Here is a 13,357-nt window from a genome sequence, read left to right as displayed (position 1 = left end):
GCGTTTGTGCAGGGATAGCAAAGCGGCCAATCCCGGCTGTGGCGGCGAGCGCCTGAACCTGCAGCCGTGCCCTCAGAAACCTAGGCTAGAATGCACTGGACATTTGTTCTAAGGAGTGTGTCGCTTCTCGATCTCGTGGCTGAGATCAAAGTGAAGTATCTGGGGTTTTTGTTTTTTTTACAGTTTCACATTTTGTTCACACCTAGAGAATATACCAGATATTAAAGAAATTTTTGAAACTGGGAGATGGATTTGTGGCTTGCTCCACGCACTGAACCGGGCATTGCAGTGTTTCCAGGTACAGTGCCGTTTCTTAATTTTGGTTTAAAAACAGGTGAGTGAGTTTCTTGTTTTCACAAGTGTTATGCAGAGTTGTTCTTATTTTAAAAAAAGTTGTGGCGTGAACGTAGGGATTAGATTGGTAATTGACACCTTTTCCTTTTTTTCCTCGCGTTGGAATTTTAGCAAGCAGTGCCTCCTTTGCTTTCTTCTTTACAGATGCATATAAAGATAGCGAGGACTGAAAATGGGGACTTCAGACCACGAAAGCTTATGCGACAATAAATTTACTAGCGTGATTTTCTTTGCCGTTTTTACTTCTTCTCAAGCAGGCCTGACTTGTTGGAGAACCTCTCTCTTTAATCAGCCCATTTGAAAAGGAAAATGACACCAAGCACGATTATGCGCGCAAAAAGGAACTGAAAATACTGGAAGAAATACTCGTGACTGTAGCAAAAGGACGCCCATAAATCCGTTTGTCTCTGACAAGCAAGCAACAAGAGTCTTGCTGCGCCTTAGGTGGCCCTCCGGAGATAGTTTGAGGACTGCAGCTCCCATCAGCCCCAGCCATCATGCCCAATGGGTAGGGATGATGGGAGTTGTAGTCCAGCAGCTGTTGGAGCCCCGCAGCGGGTTCCCTGGTTTCTGGAAACTGGGAAGCTCGAACACGCTTTGCTCCTCCTCGCTTCCCGAGTTCTCCCTGCAAACTCCGCCCGGGAAGGCGTACAAAGCATCCCGCAATGCAACTGCCTTGGCTGGGCTCACCAAGGAAACTACAGGTCCCAGGATCCTCCGCGGCGGCCTCAGCTGGAAAGAGAAGGAAGGGAGGCGGCGGGAGATTCAAACTTCCAGCGCGGAGCTTGCTTGGCTCCCCCAGAGGAAGCGGAGCCGCCGGAGATGGAGCAGACCCACCAGCGCGCGGGGGGCGGGCAGGCCCGACCCAGCTGTGAGTTGCCCGTCGGGGTTGGGTTGGGCTGGGCTAGTGGGGGTCGGGCGCACAAGCCCAGAGAGTCGAAGGTGGGGGACCCGGGGAGGGGAATGTGGCACAGATATCTATTTGTCTGACTGCATTTCAAATTATGTCGCTTTTTTCTTTTGCATCCCTGGTGAGTGATTTAGGTACAATCCTATACACTCTTTGAAGTCATTATGAAATAATAACCATGATTCTATGAATTCAAGACAAGGAAACGAGATCCATACTTAGACCACACCTTTGTGGGTGGGATCCACCGAAACGCGACGAGCTTTCAATCTGCCCAGAGCTATTTATCGGACGAAATATGACATAAAAGGGGAAGAGCAAGGGCTTATTTAACCTGAAATCTCTATCTTGGACCTGAGCCCCTGAGTTTGACCTCATGGCTGCAATACTCAGCCTAATTAAAAAAGGTCTCCAAAGTCTCCCTGTGACAGGGAGGAGGTGCAGTTGAAGTCAGTAAGGCTTTACTTCTGAGTAAATGTGCGTAAGGCAGTTCTGGGGGAGCCACAGGGATATGCCCCTGTTCCAGGTGCAACATATTCACTTACCATGTAATTCTATCCAGGCATAGCTCCTTGGAAGTAAGCTCTGTTTGGTTCAATGGGACTTACTGCCAGCTTAGTGTGTGCAGCCATCTGCATCTCAAAATACTTTGCATTCCACCATTTGCAGATTTTTCTTCATTTCTCTTGGTATGTATCATAACTTAGAAAAGGTGAATGAGATTGGAAGTTTATTTTTATTGTAAAATCAGCCCTTAATAAAATTAAGCAGCTATTAAAACCTGTTTAGCTCCCCATATTGAAATTTTGGGCTGTTGATTTTTACCTATGGACTCCTTGGTCCCCCTCACCACAAAACCTCTGTCTGTGGACCAGCAGAAAAGCAAACAACTTTGCTGTGTACTCAGAGGAATTAGTTGCTTACGTTAATTGGATTGACAAGCATAATGATCATAATAATATGAAGCTACCTTATACTGAGTCAGACCAATGGTCCATCTAGCTAGTATTGTCTACCCTGACTGGCAGCAGTTCAGGCAGGGGTCTCTCTGTCTTCTTTTTGCGGGGGGGGGGGGGAGATACCGTGCATGGTTTGGCCACTGTAGGAAAGGATGCCGGACGAAATGGATGTTGGATGTGATCCTATCAGGCAATTCTTCCACTGATATTTATCCACTCTCACCCAACTACCTATGAAGCAATGTTTTGTTAACTTTCCTCTTAAAGCAGCAGGGTGTGTTGAAAGAGAGCGTAAGCACACAGACACACCACACATACCCCTCCTACCATGCAAAATATCTGTTTACATGCTTTCAAAAGAACCGTTAGGAATGAAGTGAGTGCCTGTGAAATGCCTTGCCAGTTTGGCAGCAAGGGTACAGTTTGAAGTGGGTGAGTCATAAAGTTGACTGGAGCTGTTTGACCTATGCTTCTGTTTTCTTTTTCTTTCTTTTTTCTTTTAATGGGCTCCTTTCCATTCTGGAGGAATGATTTCCTACCTTCTCCAGAACTGCATTTGCTTTGTATGCCAACAAGACAGAGGCGGTATATAGCTTTGCTGTTAGAGCACATCTAGGTTCAAAGTTGGTGGGCAAGAAGCTGTTTCTTGAGACATTCTCTAAACAACTCTAAATGTCCAGAGCTGGTTAGGCTCAAATCTTTTCATGGGAGATAATGATAATCCCTGGTAAGTTATCTTTTACTAGCAGTCTGGCTGGTAATAACGAGGTACAGTGCTGGAAAAGCCTGGAGGGTGCTTCTTTGAAAAAAATAGGTACAATAAAATCTGGCCAATAGCACTTGTTGAAACTATTAAAATAAAATTGGCATAAGGTTTGAAGCATAAAAAACTGTTTTACAACTGATTGGTGCAGCTCCGTTGTGCACATGGCTAAAAATGAAAACAGAGGACTCCCTTCACAGTATACAACTTTGTGGTTAGCAGAATACACTGTTTATCGCCTCCTATACAAACATTTACTTTTGGTGTCAGCGTGGAATATTCTACTTTATGCATGTATGCTGTTATGAAATGTTGTAAGAATCTCATTCATATATAGAGAGAGATATTCTAGGCCCTTTAGAGCTTTAAATGGCCAGGACTAGCTCCTTGAATTGATTCCAGGGGCAAAGTAGCAACCAGAGGCTGCTATGAGATTGATCCTGCGTCACCAATCAATGCCAGTCAGATCTCTGAAAACCTCAGTTTGAACTGAGTGTGCAAATAGCAGTTTTGCTTGCTTTCCCCAGATGAGCGCCTTACAGCGGATGAAATGGATGAGAAGAGGCACCAGAACATCGCCTACCAGTATCTCTGTCATCTAGAAGAAGCCAAGCGGTAAGGGTGCTTGTGGTCGGGTGAGGGTCTAAGAGGACCTAGATCAGGTCACTGAGGGAGCTTTGTGGTCAAGTGGGGATTTGAACCCAGGTCTGAGGTCTCGTAACTATTACACTGCCGTACCCTGTAGGACAAGGCACACTAGACTGGATGGGCCTGCATTGGTCTAATCCAGAAGAGCTTTCCTTATGTTCTTCTGCCACTATTGCTTGGGGGGCATGGGGTGGGGTCTGGAAGGATCCCGAAACGGCTTTTGAAGGCACAAGGGGACAGCCATTGAATAAATCAGGCCACCTCTGGGCATGCGTGCTGGGGAAACAAAAGGCATCCTTTCCATTGCTCTCTGCATATTTCAGCTGGATGGAGGGCTGCTTGAAGGAGGATCTGGCCTCACCAACCGAACTGGAGGAGAGTTTGCGGAATGGGGTCACTCTGGCCAAGCTGGGTCATTTCTTTGCACCTGACGTGTGTCCCTTGAGGAAGATTTATGACCTTGACCAGGCCCGTTTCAAGGTGAGTGTCTTCCCTTTGCTGATGCTCAGCTCATGACCATTTTGCCTCTCTGGGGCTGGTGGGAACTGTAGTCCAAAACATCTGCAGGGCACCAAAGACTGGGCTAGATTGAGTAATGGTGGGACTCTGCATCAGGCAGCTTTAGCTTTGATTTTGATCAGGAGTCTACAGTTTTTTCACTGGCTCTGATGGGTCATGTAGTTGCCAGTATCTTCAGTTCCTCCTGCTGCACCTCTGCAGCACACCAGTCTCTTGCTTTCTCCTCTCTATCCTCCACCACTCAGCTCCGAGGTTGGAGATGGAAAGGGTAGGGGGCTTGTTGGGTTATTGCCCCCCCCCCAGTCCAAAGCTTTCCAGCTGCCTTGGTTATGAAGCTGGGCTCAGTCATACTTATTACTGGAGGGTAGTGTGCCCCTTGCCCCAGAGAGCGAAAATACGGACCCTCTTTTTATTTATTTCTATTTTATAAGCTTTTTTTCCCCAACCCTTCATCATAAGGTCTCAGGGCATGATACAGTGATAGAAAATTATTTTAAAAGTTACAGCTACAAAAAACACACAACCATTATTAATGGAACAGAATAAAAATTCAGCAAACGAGGTGGGTCCGCAAACATACAAATCTGATCTATTTCAGAGGCATAAAATCTGAAATACTTTCAAAGGAGAGGCATCAAAATCGAACATTGAAAAGCTGCAGTAATCAAAATAATATGGGAAGAAGTTGGCATGGAAGTAGCTATTTACCTCTCATTCCATGTAAGATACATTAATAGAGATTGGTGGTTCTGCTGCAGTTCACTTTTCCTTATAACGGGCAAAATTTCAGGAGGCAGAGCAACACACAGCAAGTAATAGCAAACTCACAGTAAATATCCTGTCTTCAGTCCTATCAGATACCATAGAGTCAGTGGTCAAAATTAGTCAGGTGCCAGGCATGTTTCATGACTTGAACAGGTCCAATTGCGACCATGTGGAGATCTCTGGATGCCAGGCTGGCAACTGGGGAAAGCAAAATGCCACTTACAGAAAGATCTGGACCATTTTCCTTGAAGCTTGAATTAGTTTTATTTTGGATTGTTTTATTTGATGATGTAACGTGTTGTAAACAGCTTTGAGATTTGTTCTTTAAAATATAAAGTGGTATAGAAATTGAAATAATAATAAATAATATTAATAATAACAAGTCGGGGGGAGGGGAATGGTGCTTAGGTATTCCATTGTGGCAACCACAGCCTAGGCTTAAGGCGCCATTTGGCAATTACATTATATAACTGAGTTTCTAACACTGCACACAGTAAAGTGCAGAGAGATGGCCCTGGGTTTTGGTTCTCAGGCTGCCCTGAATGAAGTGCTGCTTCTTTCCTTCATTCTAGGCCTGCGGGCTGCACTTCCGACACACGGACAACATCAACCGCTGGCGGGATGCCATGAGCCACATAGGATTGCCCACGGTAATGGATTCACCTTCTAGTCTCTTGGTACCTAAAAATATTGCGTTAATGCAGCAGCTGGGAAGCTCCAGCTCACAAGCCCAACATGACAGAAGTTTATAAAATTACGCATGCCATGGATAGAAATAAGTTTTGTCCCTCTGTCGGTAACACTAGGACTCATGGGCATCCAATGACTCTGAATGTTGAAAGATTCAAGGCAGGTAAAAGACAGTCCTCCTTCTATGAAACTCGCTCCCACAGGAGGCAGTGATTGTCATGAGACAAAGGTTCTTGAGAGCAAAAGAAGCAGTAAAGCCTACAAGGCCTACACAGTCACTCAAGCCTAAGCCTGCTAACAGCAAACTGCTAAGTCACTGTGACTCGGGTGATGACTCATTTTCCCTATAAAAGTAGCCAGTCTCCATGGGCCTCAGTCAGAGAGCTGTATGGGCTGTGTATGGAGTAGTCTGTGGAATAGTGCTGTTGTTGCTATGAAAAGCGAAGGCAAACAGAGTGGCTCCAGGACTCTAGTAAATCACTAAGACTGTGCCTCTGTGTATGCTCTTTAACTATACTATTTCTGAACAAGTTTATTTTCTTCAGTAAAGCTTCATCCTGTTTATAAAGAAGACTCTGCGTCGATTACCGTATTTTTCGCCCCATAGGGCGCATCGGCCCATAGGGCGCACCTAGTTTTTTGGGGGGAAAATAAAGGGGAGGAAATCCCCCCCCCCAGGCACGGGGCTGGGGCAGGGGAAGCCCGAGCTTCCCCAGCCCCCAGAACAGGCTGCTATCCGCAAGCCTTGGGAGCCCAGCGGGAACTCCCGCTGGGCTCCCCAGGCTTGCAGATATCTGCCTGAAGACAGCAGCGCGCCCCAGGCTTCGGTCGGAGAACAGCGGGAAGGTGACGCTCCGCCTCCCCACTGTCCCCCAAGCTTGTGGGGCTGGTGGTGGGGAGAAGCGCTGCTTTCCCCCACCGCCAGCCTCCAAATCAGGTTGGGGAACAGCGGGAAGGCAGCGCTCCGCCTCCCCGCTGTCCCCCGACCTTGTGGGGCTGGTGGTGGGGAAAGCAGCACTTCTCCCCACCGCCAGCCTCCAAACCAGGTCGGGGAACAGCGGGAAGGCGGCGCTCCGCCTCCCCGGTGTCCCCCGACCTTGTGGGGCTGGCGGTGGGGAGAAGCACTGCTTTCCCCACCGCCAGCCTCCAAACCAGGTCGGGTTTGGAGGCTGCTATCCGCAAGCCTTGGGAGCCCGGCGGCAACTCCTGCCGGGCTCCCAAGGCTTGCGGATAGCTTCCTGAAGCCTGCATTCGCCCCATAGGATGCACACACATTTCCCCTTCATTTTTGGAGGGGAAAAGTGCGTCCTATAGGGCAAAAAATACGGTACTTTACCGTTGCGCGACAGTGATGGCCATCAACTTAGATGGCTTTAAAAGAGGATTAGACAAATACATGGAGAAAAAGCTACCAGTGGTTATTAGCCAGGATGGCTATTGCTCTGCCTCCACAATTTATTTTTGCTGTCAGCGTGGAATATTCTACTTTATGCATGTATGATGTTATAAAATCATACATCCAGAGTCGGATGCTGTAAATGCTTCCAAATACCAGTTGCAGGAAACCACTGTAGGGGAGAGGGCTCTTGTGCTTGGGTGTCCCATTGGGGCATCTGGTTGGCCACTTTGAGAATAGGATGCTGGACTAGATGGGTCATTGACCCAATTCAGCCAATTCTTACATTCTGATTAGTCTCCGCATTTGGCCCAAGAGGTGGGCAATTTTGGCCAAGCCACGCCCACCTGCGCTATACCTGTTGTACATATATGACATCAGGTGTTGGGCAGGTCAAGATGCAGCCAGCCCATCTGTCAAACTTGACTCATGGGAGGTTGGCAGAGATAAGGATTTGGTTTGCTGGCTGGAACCAGTTCCTCACCCCCATATTACTCCTGTGAATAGTAAAGGTAGCTGGGTTGGGCCCTATGAAATAATTCCAAAATCTATACTAGAGCAGTGTTTTTTAAATTTACACCAACCTAAATATTAGCAAAAATAAAGTGCAGACTCTTGAATCCTCCAGAGCTCTTCATTAAGCTTCCACGGTATCTTTGCTGATAATTTGGTTGCCCTAATAAAAAAGGCATTTCCCTGATGGGTGTTCTGAAGTTAGTCCTTTGAAATTCCACTTCTGTTTTCCAACAGATCTTTCACCCTGAAACAACAGACATCTATGACAAAAAGAACATGCCTCGTGTGGTGTATTGTATTCATGCTTTGAGGTAAGGAGGGACAACCTTTGTACGGGGGCTGGAATTCTGACTGTTCTCCCTCCCACACCATGTCTTTTGTGGCTCCTCAAGAGTAGTGGAAGATGGTTCTTTTTTTGCTGTGAGCATGTTTTGGAGTCTCTTGGGTCCTTTGTGTGTGCACAAGCAAATCCAGATTTTTTGTGTGTCTTCCTTCCTAGTTTATACCTCTTTAAACTTGGGCTGGCTCCCCAGATCCAGGATTTGTATGGGAAAGTCAAATTCACAGGTAAGGAGGAGAGTTGGGTGTTTCCCTTGTTGACACTTAGTTTGTGTGTTATGGAGCAGATGGAAGGCAGCTGCTGACCCTGTGTTTGTTCTCTGTTCACCTGGAAATCCCAACCCAAGCATTGTGCTCTTTGTGGCTGCTGCTAATTGAGTACGACGTATTGAACCTTTTCTCTTTCCCTGTCCTAGAGGAGGAAATAAACCACATGAAACGTGAGCTAGAGAAATATGGTCTGCAGCTTCCATCCTTCAGCAAGATTGGTGGGATCCTAGCTAACGAGCTCTCGGTGGACGAGGCTGCAGGTAGATAACATTTGTGGAGGAGGAGAGGCCATTTGTGAGAACCCAATGGAATGGCCATGTTCAGGGGCAGTATATCTCTCTGGACCAAGTGCCAGGGAGAGCTCCTGCCTTCATGCCCTGCTTGTAGGCTTCTCAGAGGCAAGCAGCCAAGCGCTGTTGGAAACAGGATACTGGGCAAGGTGAACCTTTGGTCTGATCCAGCTGAGTTCCCGTTGCCCAGTGCCAGAAAATGCAAGGAACAAATTGTTCCTCTGAACCAGCAGGGGAGAAATCAAGAAAAGAACAGGTGGCCCAGAGGAATAGCAGAGGAATGGTGGGAGGAACCAGCTGGGGAACCCCCAAAAGAAGGCGGCTGAGAGCCCGGGGATTGGTGATGGGACGGTGATGAGTGATCAGAGAGAGAAGACTGGAAGGAGGTGTCGGAAGCTGAAGAGATGACGGGGTTTAGTGAGCAGGAAGAGGCTGTGGCAGAGAGGAGCCCAGAATTGGAGGCAGAAGGGGAGACTGGAGAGGAGAGAGGCCAAGATGCAGAGGTGGGTCAGGCTGGTGAAGAGGCACAGGTGTCTCCCCCTCCTGCTGCAACAAGCTCCCCTCCCCCTGATCTCCCAGAACCAGGAGAGGTATGAGGTGGGAGGAGCAAAGGCAAGAATGCAGACAAAGTCTGATTGGTTGGGAAACACCCTGGAGAGGAGAATTAGCCAGCTGTGGGGAGATGGGGAGTTTTAGCCTCGGCAACTGCTTCATGGGAGCAAGACCTGAGTTGCTGTGCTCATTAGGCCTGACACTCCTGTGCAAATCCTGTTTTGCCAATAAAGAGTCAACCCAAGCTTGCTTGGTGTGATTTACTGCTGGCTCCCTTATGTGGCCACCATATTAGGCCACATCTACACCACACATTTAAGGTACATGGCTTCCCCCATCCTGTGGGGGTGTCTGCAAAAGTGCACCGAACCTCCTGATTGTTCTATTCCAACTGCAATAATGAACTCCACACAGCCGTTGTACTTTGTTTCTTTGTTCTTCGTTGTTTTTAAAGCAGGTTCCAAGATGGAAACTGTGCTATGTCACTGTGGGGTGGAGGGTGTTTGGCGTTTGTGTCTTTGCTGCCTAACACTGGACTTTGCCTTTCTTATTCCCACCCCCTAGTCCACGCCGCAGTCCTGGCCATCAACAAGGCAGTGGAAAAGGGGGTTGTGGAGGAGACCGTACTGGCCTTGCACAACCCCAATGCCACGCTCTCGAGCCTTCGGGAGGGCTTTGGGGCCATCTACCAGGAAGTTCTCTACCTGGCCAAGGCAGAGAAAGCCAAGAATGGGAAGAACCAGGTAAGGAAAGATTGTCTGAGGTGGAGGTGGTCACACTGATGCATTTCGGATAAATGTAGTGGTGAAAGTGGTGGTGGTGGTTTTATTTAGGTCATTTGTATACCGCTCCATATTTTGAAGAAATCTCTGAGCTGTTTACAATATCATAAAAATATCACTATATGCTATATACTATATACTATATACTATATACTATATATATATATAGTATATATATATATATATATATATAGTATATATATATATGTGTGTGTGTGTGTGTGTGTGTGTGTATTTTCAATCAACGTCCACAATTTAGAGCCCCACAGAATGCTTGGCTAGATTTTGCCAATCTAGGGCTCTCCAGATGTTTGGGACTACAACTCCCATCAGCCCCAGCCAGCACAGTCTGGAGGGCAACAGATTGAAACCAAAAGTGTTGTCTTTTTCTTCCGCACACTCAGCCTCTACAAGAAATCCCTGATGGTGAAGATATTTATGATCAGTGCCTGACCCAGGCTGAGATACAAAGCAGCATCAACAACGCAAATGGTAAGCAGACCGACGGCCTCTCTGCCCTACTCAGGGCGACCTCTTTGGAGTTCAGCCATTCAGTCTAGATATGGCGCTTAAGTATGATTTGCCCTAAAGCAGCATTGGCTCACCTGTGACCTTTGGGGTGTTTTTGGACCACAATTCCCCACCAGCCTTGACCTTGGGACAGTTGCAGGTTCCCCATCGTCCCCCAACTATTCTTGAGAGCCCAAATAGTGGAGGCCGAGCCATTGTGGCTAGTCACCATTGATACCCTTCTTCTCCGTGAATTTGACTAATCCACTTTTAAAGCCGTCCAAGCTGGTGACCATCGCTGCCTCCTGAAGGAGCGAGTTCCATAGATTAACTGTGCACCGTGGGGAGAAAAGAAAAACTCTGTCTGTCCTGAATCTTCCAGCGTTCAGCTTTGTTGGATGTGCATGAGTTCTAGTCTTATGATAGAGGGAGAAAACCTTTTTCTCTATCCACTTTCTCTGCCAGCTTCTGCCATGTCCCAAATTTGGACCCATATCTCTGTAATGACAGGTGAAGTTTTATTGTACTCAAAGGCCTGTACAGGCAGCCCTCAATTTGCATGCAGCTGATGCCCGCATGACCGTGCACACAAGCCATGTTCATCACTGGATGAGGGGGAAATGGCCTTCAGTGCGCGATGACCTGGAATGTAACCCACTGCCTGTATTCTGAGAGGCAGCCACTTGTAGGGGTCTTTTTTTTTTTTTAGCACTGCAAAGACCCTACAAACAGGAGGTCCCCGGTCCCCCCCCCCCGGGAATTAAGCATTGGTGCTGTACCACTGCGCTGTGGCCCTGAGAAGAGGGAGAAGCAATTTGCTTTTCAATACATAAGCACTCTTCACAATTACTTTTTATTTTCTGAAAACATATAGCGAAAGGTGCTCTGGAGCTGGTGGACGATGCCCTTGAGGAACAGGATCCCCAGGGGTTGTACTGCGCTTTGCAGGATCCTGCCCTGGCTTTGAGGAACCTGCGGCGAGAGAATGTGGACTGGTACTTGGATCAGCTGAGCACTGACCGGGAGCAGAAGGCTCTGGTAAGGCTCATTTGGCTTGGTGGGAAGGAGGAGGAGGAGAAGAAGGGCACTTGTGAATCAGAACTATTGCCCCCCCCCCCAGCTGATTGGTCACAATTCCCACGGCAGGATATATAAAGTACTATCGATTCTAATTCATTGTTTTGTTATCCCTGGTATACGTGATTATTAACAGTGGTCCTGTGACCTTCCATAACAAGTTTCTCCTTTAATTCATGTAATGCTTTGGAAATTCTGTAGCTGATATATTGTAAAGGCCTCTGACTATGTACAAAGAAGTTGATTGACAGTTCCCAAGGACAGAAGCATTCTTGTTCTGGACACATCTCTAAAGATGTTTGCAGGCTCCTTCTCCACGTTCGAGGAAGAAGCCCTTTCTGGAGTACAAACAACCGGGGACTTTAGCTCAAATGTTGTGCTAAGATAGCCTTTGCCAAGCTGGTGCTCTCCAGAGGTTTTGGGCTACCTGGGGCTGATGGGAGTTGTAGTGGGAAACCTCTGGAGGGCACCAGGTCGGCGAAGGCTGTTGGAAGAGCCTTTCCTTGTTACAATTCTGGCTCCGTTGCAGAGGCCAGGCTACCGTTGGGCTTCCGTGCAATGCCTAAAGCTGTCCAGTTGCAGTGAGAATTTTCCAGCCAATCACGCTCCGTATTAGCTTGCATTTAAGCCATCCTTTTGCCCTTTTTCTCAGGAGCTGGGCTACGCGGACTTGCTTGAGCAAGAGGAAATCCAAGCTGGGCTTTACGTGGCCAACGAGAGAGGAGATCAAGAACGTGCTGGTGAGTGAAGATCTGCCCTTAGGACTGAGGGCTAGTGGGGGTTTAGGCATATTCAGAATTCTTCTGTGTGTTGTGCCTCAAATGATTGATATCTGTCACTTGGGACATTGCCAGAAACCATTCATTCCTGGGAGAACTTGCTGTCTGGCCTATACTTTATTTGTAACATGCAGAATAATTATTAGTGTATTCATTTGTTTAGGGATGGGGTGGTGATGAACCTTAGGCCTGTGGGGTTGTTATGCGTGGTAGGGGATACTCTGTCGCTGAGCTGTGATTGGTGGATGGCTCAAGAACCCAATATGCCATGTGTGGCAGCCTAGCTGTGGGGTGCTGTGCGCTCATCAGCCCCCCTGGTTTTGCTGCCCACCTAGGAGCAGATTTTGTCGTCAAGCACCAGGTTGAGGTGCATTACCAGAGATCTGAACTCACCTTTGTGAGTCACGTACTGAGCAGGATGGGCCCTTGGCCTGATCCAGTAGGTTCTCCTGGTGTTCTTTTTTTTTAATTATTATTATTTAAAAGTTTATTGGGTACGGCAAAGATTTGCCAGAATACAAGTAACCATGAACACTGCGTGCTAGAGAGTTGCAGCATTCCCCCAGTAGCTGACCAGTACTGTACTCATTATGGCAGGAAGTGGACAGAATTATTGGCTGTGCAGCTTGAATAATCTCTCTGCTGTCATTGCAATTCTTTGACAACTGCTTGAAACTGTCTCTTCACAAGGCATTTTTGGTCGCAGGGGGTACATTAACAGAGGACCTGCAAAGCCTTTACTTTACCTGTGCCAGGTTAGAGGCAGAAAACTATGTTAGAAATTGCAGTTAGAGAAGATGCAAAGTTCCACTGGAAGACTATGAAGAGGGGGGAGAAATTTGCTCCATATATTTTCAATGTTTAGATTTCAGTGAGGATCATTTCAAGACTCATATGGCTGTACCCAATTTAAGTTGTGTTTTTAAAGTTTTTAAAATTGTGACAAAGTAATAATTCCATTGCAACTATCTAACCTCCCAAAATTTCAACACCTCTTGCAATGGTTTGACTCCTTTCCGTTTTAATAGTCCTGGCGTTCTTATGTTCTTATCTCACCCTCTTAATGCACAGTGACACAGGCCGTGAGCCGTATCAACGCCTCCATTCGGAAAGGGGTAGCGGAGGAGACGGTGCGCTCCCTGGCAGACCCCGAGGCTCAGCTGCCGGATGTCTTCCTCTTTGCCGCGGGGCTCTATCAGCGAGAGTTGTCTGCCCTACAGCGGCAGCACCCACAGGTG

At 47.5% G+C, this 13,357-nt stretch overlaps 1 protein-coding gene and 1 non-coding gene across 3 annotated transcripts in view; both read left to right on the top strand.

Annotated features, from left to right (window-relative positions):
* Window positions 1-119: 119 nt before the first annotated feature.
* LOC114587249 (U2 spliceosomal RNA) lies at window positions 120-314 on the top strand. Its single transcript, XR_003704254.2, has one exon. It is a non-coding gene; the product is annotated as a U2 spliceosomal RNA (small nuclear RNA).
* Window positions 315-920: 606 nt separating this feature from the next.
* Window positions 921-13,357, top strand: part of IQGAP3 (IQ motif containing GTPase activating protein 3) — a 40,164-nt gene continuing 27,727 nt past the window's right edge. The window contains exons 1-12 of one of the 2 annotated variants that reach the window (XM_028709768.2): window positions 921-1,225; window positions 3,514-3,601; window positions 3,958-4,114; window positions 5,491-5,568; window positions 7,755-7,831; window positions 8,020-8,087; window positions 8,276-8,389; window positions 9,536-9,714; window positions 10,158-10,245; window positions 11,138-11,301; window positions 11,993-12,080; window positions 13,191-13,354. In XM_028709768.2, coding sequence (XP_028565601.2) covers window positions 1,177-1,225; window positions 3,514-3,601; window positions 3,958-4,114; window positions 5,491-5,568; window positions 7,755-7,831; window positions 8,020-8,087; window positions 8,276-8,389; window positions 9,536-9,714; window positions 10,158-10,245; window positions 11,138-11,301; window positions 11,993-12,080; window positions 13,191-13,354 — 1,314 coding nt within the window. In that variant the 5' untranslated portion in view covers window positions 921-1,176. Of the gene's footprint in view, window positions 1,226-3,513; window positions 3,602-3,957; window positions 4,115-5,490; window positions 5,569-6,078; window positions 6,107-7,754; window positions 7,832-8,019; window positions 8,088-8,275; window positions 8,390-9,535; window positions 9,715-10,157; window positions 10,246-11,137; window positions 11,302-11,992; window positions 12,081-13,190; window positions 13,355-13,357 lie in introns of those variants that run through there. The other variant, XM_028709770.2, reaches the window with a different exon arrangement.

This window comes from Podarcis muralis, chromosome 16 (assembly GCF_964188315.1).
Source record: "Podarcis muralis chromosome 16, rPodMur119.hap1.1, whole genome shotgun sequence".
In the NCBI taxonomy this organism is placed as follows: domain Eukaryota; kingdom Metazoa; phylum Chordata; class Lepidosauria; order Squamata; family Lacertidae; genus Podarcis; species Podarcis muralis.
Note: the sequence above shows the minus strand (reverse complement) of the source record. Positions and strands in the feature narration are given on the sequence as shown.